We start from the raw sequence: 4,446 nt of genomic DNA, 5'->3' as shown, positions 1-4,446 counted from the left end.
TCATGGTTCTGATGGTCCATGTTAGCTGAAGGTTCATGGTTCTGATGGTCCATGTTAGCTGAAGGTTCATGGTTCTGATGGTCCATGTTAGCTGAAGGTTCATGGTTCTGATGGTCCATGTTAGCTGAAGGTTCATGGTTGTGATGATGGTCCATGTTAGCTGAAGGTTCATGGTTCTGATGGTCCATGTTAGCTGAAGGTTCATGGTTGTGATGATGGTCCATGTTAGCTGAAGGTTCATGGTTCTGATGGTCCATGTTAGCTGAAGGTTCATGGTTGTGATGATGGTCCATGTTAGCTGAAGGTTCATGGTTCTGATGGTCCATGTTAGCTGAAGGTTCATGGTTCTGATGATGGTCCATGTTAGCTGAAGGTTCATGGTTCTGATGGTCCATGTTAGCTGAAGGTTCATGGTTCTGATGATGGTCCATGTTAGCTGAAGGTTCATGGTTGTGATGATGGTCCATGTTAGCTGAAGGTTCATGGTTCTGATGATGGTCCATGTTAGCTGAAGGTTCATGGTTCTGATGATGGTCCATGTTAGCTGAAGGTTCATGGTTCTGATGATGGTCCATGTTAGCTGAAGGTCTGTGGTCCTGGTGGTCTGGGTGGTCTGTTCAGTTCTTTGTGGGTCATGTGGTTCAGAATAGTTCTTGTCTTGATTTAAAACTTKTTTGGTGTTTCTGAAGGTCAGGAACCTGCTGAGTTCTGCTGATCTGGACCTGAAGACCTGCCTCACCCTCAGCTGTCCAGACTCTGGTCTTTGGAAGGATCCAGACCTTCAGTCCTACAACCTGCAGGACTTTATAAGCCTCAGAATCAATCCAGAACCTGTTCTGCCTGAGATGGAGGGTCTACAGGAGTTCACAGAGTACCTCTCAGAGTCTCTGGAACCTCAGTCTCCCTTTGACCTCCTGGAGCCCCCYAGCACAGTGGGCTTCCTGAAACTGTCCCGCCCCTGCTGCTACGTCTTCCCTGGGGGGATGGGGGACTCGGCCTTCTTTGCAGTTAACGGTTTTAACGTTCTGGTGAACGGCGGCTCGGATTCCCGCTCCTGCTTCTGGAAACTGGTCCGTCACCTGGACCGGATTGACTCTGTGCTCCTGACCCACATCGGCGTGGACAACCTTCCAGGGCTGAACAGCCTGTTGCTGAGGAAGGTCTCTGAACAGGACCAGGAGGCTGCTGGATCTGTGTCTGAGGAGGACTGGATGAAGAACCTGATCTCCCCAGAGATGGGAGTGGTCTTCTTCAACGCTCCCAGCAGACTGAGGTCTGTCCAGCTGGATCCCTGCGAGCTGCGGAGCTTTGACCAGGCAGCACTGACTCTGCAGTACCTACAGCAGCTGGCAATCAAACCACAACCTCTGAGCAGGCCCAGCGGACCCTCCATTGAACCACTGATTTTGTTTCAGAAGATGGGAGTTGGTCGTCTGGAGCTGTATGTCCTGAACCCGGTCAGCGGTAGTAAAGACCTTGAAGGTTTGATGCAGCTTTGGCCCGATGGTGGCTCAAATGTAAAGACTTGTGACATTCCYGTACCGTGCCTCGTTTCCATATGTGCTTTACTGGTCTGGCATCCGTCCAACCCCATGGAGAAGATCATACGAGTTCTCTTCCCTGGGTGCACACCACAGACCAGAATCCTGGATGGACTTGAAAAACTCAAACATCTGGACTTCTTCAAGCATCCCTCTGTGTGTTTGAAGGACCTTGAAGAATCAAAAGTTGAGAAGCAACCAAAGCATGCAGAGAGTCGAGAAAGCCTTAAGTCCCAGTCCAAGGACCTCAGACCAAGTAGTGCCTTACAGAAAGACAAACCTGTAGATGTCAAAAAACACGAGCCGAAGACAAAACCTAAACCTGCGGGTGATGCTACACTCAAAGACCGAAAAGATGCTGAAGAAAAGCCCAAACTGAAGGACACCGATGCCAAACCCAAAACAGCCAAACCTGAGAAGCTCAGTGCAAAGAAAGATAGATCAAAGGAGGACAAAAAAGAGCTGAAGAAGGAGGAGAAGGTCTCTGCAGAGGTCACAGAGAAGAAGAAAGACGTGGCAAAGAAGGACAGTGTAAGTTTAAAGATGAAGAAAGATGCTCGAGTCGAACCAAAGAGAGACATAAAAACAGAGGAGAGGAAACCTGTGAAGACGACCTTAAAGGAAGCAAAGAAAAGCTCAGGAAGTCCAGACCAAAGGAAAGCTTCAGGGAAAGGTGGGACGTCAAAGAAGGATGGGACTATTCCAATGAAGGACTCAATCAAAGCAACTAAAGACAAGACCAGGTCCAAGGACAACCAGAAGAAGGTGGATCCATCCCTGCCAACTGGATTTGGAAGACTTGGACTAGATGGTGAGAATGGAAACAGTTGTTCTGATGGAACCCCAGCCCAGCAGAGCCAGACCTCCACCATAGAAAGTCCAGAAAAGTTCCGGTCTCTGGTTATGGACCAGAGTACCTGCTCAGCTAAAGGTGATCTCAATGAGAACTTTGACCTCTCTCCACCTGTACACCTGTTGACTGAGGAGTCCTTGATAAGAACCAGTTCTGAGGAGAAGACCCTGGAACTTGTCTCCCCAGCAGATTGTGCTCTGAACAGTGTCAGATACACCCTCGTCCATCAGTCTCCTGAAGAGGACACTTCTGGTACTGGGAAGGACCTTGGAGGAAAAGCATCTAGTCTGGGCTGTGAGGACTACAATCACAGAGGTACTTGTAGACCGTCAGACCTCAGCTCCCAGGTGGAAGACCTGAAGAGCTCCCCATGCTCTCAGAAGTCCAGCCTCCTTGGCTCAGTCCAGGACATAATGCCAGACTCGTCCTTAACCATGTCCTCCATGCCATGCTCTAATGGTCACATCAGGGGTTCGGACTGCAGGTCCACCCAGAACGGACTTATCAAAGCCAACGACAATATTCACAAGATGTCAGAACTCACCTCTGATGTCCCACATGATGTGGACCTGTGCCTAGTTTCTCCCTGTGAGTTCCAGCACCCCAGAGCTCCAGAGAACCACCAGCAGCACCCGAGTCCCAGTCTCACCACTGCTACCTTGCCAGACCTGTCAGAACCTGACGACTGCTCCCAGGACCAGATGAGCGAAGACTGCCCCTCAGCTTCTTGTCAGGAAACTCCGCCCACTTCACTTAGCCACTCCCCACCAACAGTCACAGACTCTGACCCCGCCCCCAGGACCGTGGACTGCACATCCACTGCAGATCTAGACTCCAATGAAGACTTTGGCAGCGTCTTCATGCACAGGGTAGACCAGCTGTCCTCCCATGACCCGCCACCAGCTCCGGTCAAAGATTTGCCCCCCCTGCCTCCCCAACCCGGAGCCTGTATGACAGACCCTGAGGCCGACAAGACCCTGAAGACCTCTGGGGCCAGGCTCAAACCCCTGCAGAGAACCGCAGCAGGAAGTAGCTCCGCCCAGAGCGGGAGATCCAAGACCGTGTCTTCTGGGTCTCTGAAGATGAGCCTTGAAACCAAACCTTCATCTCGAAGTTCACTTGGTGGATCCAGAGTTGTACCTGCAAGACCACAAGCCTCAGGTAGACCAGGTTCCTTTAGAGTAACTCACCTGAGCTGCTGCTTCAACAAGTTTAACCTGTCCTCCTTTTTCCAGGTTCCAGAGCTGCTGCTTCTAATGTGGCTGCAGTTTATGTAGACCTGGCTTACCTGCCGTCTGGCCCCGCCTCCTCCACAGTGGACCAGCACCTGTTCAGGTGYGTGCGCTCATCGTATTACATCATCAGTGGTGACGATCCGCTGAAAGCAGCCACAATCAGGAGCACCCTGGACTCTCTGCTGGAGGGGAAGAGCCACTGGCCCGATGTCCCGGTGGGTGGAACCGGCCTCAACAGGTCTTCCTCTTATTTTTCTTACTGTCCTCTGATTGGTCCATTTCCCCTCCGTGCCCCCAGGTGACCCTCATCCCGACCTTTGATTCCCTGGCGATGCATGAGTGGTACCAGGAGACACATGAGCGCCAGCGGGAGCTGTCCCTCACCGTGCTGGGCAGCAACAGCACCGTCGCCATGCAGGACGACACCTTCCCCGCCTGTAAGGTGGAGTTCTGAGCTCAGACTCCGCCCACCTGACGTTTGACATCACTGTAGCACAGTGAGCATGCTCAGTCTGTACAGGTGTGCTTTCCTCACCTGTAACACATCACACCTGTTGGATCMGAACATCAGCTCACTTTAAAGTGTGTGCTTCAGGAAGTAGCTCTGCCCTGAGCGGGAAAAACAAAACCAGTTCCTGTCAGAACGTAGAACCTCCAGGAACCAAAGAGGTTCTCCTGTTAAAACGTAGAACCTCCTGGAACCAACAAGGGTTCTCCTGTTAGAACATAGAACCGCCCGGAACCAATGAGGTTCTCCTGTTAGAACATAGAACCGCCCGGAACCAATGAGGTTCTCCTGTTAGAACATAGAACCGCC

The 4,446-nt window shown here is 51.5% G+C and overlaps 1 protein-coding gene across 1 annotated transcript in view; it reads left to right on the top strand.

The window, feature by feature from the left end:
- The window catches only part of map1sa (microtubule-associated protein 1Sa), a gene marked incomplete at its 5' end in the record, with an annotated part of 8,272 nt that extends 3,832 nt beyond the window's left edge, over positions 1–4,440 (top strand). Inside the window, 3 exon segments of the mRNA XM_014000130.1 lie at positions 690–3,555; positions 3,630–3,844; positions 3,928–4,440. Of these exon segments, the coding sequence (XP_013855584.1) occupies positions 690–3,555; positions 3,630–3,844; positions 3,928–4,083 (3,237 nt within the window).
- Positions 4,441–4,446: the final 6 nt, after the last annotated feature.

This window comes from Austrofundulus limnaeus, unplaced genomic scaffold (assembly GCF_001266775.1).
Source record: "Austrofundulus limnaeus strain Quisiro unplaced genomic scaffold, Austrofundulus_limnaeus-1.0 Scaffold2726, whole genome shotgun sequence".
NCBI classification, from domain to species: domain Eukaryota; kingdom Metazoa; phylum Chordata; class Actinopteri; order Cyprinodontiformes; family Rivulidae; genus Austrofundulus; species Austrofundulus limnaeus.
The sequence above is the reverse complement of the archived record's forward strand: the minus strand, read 5'-3'. Positions and strand labels throughout refer to the sequence as shown.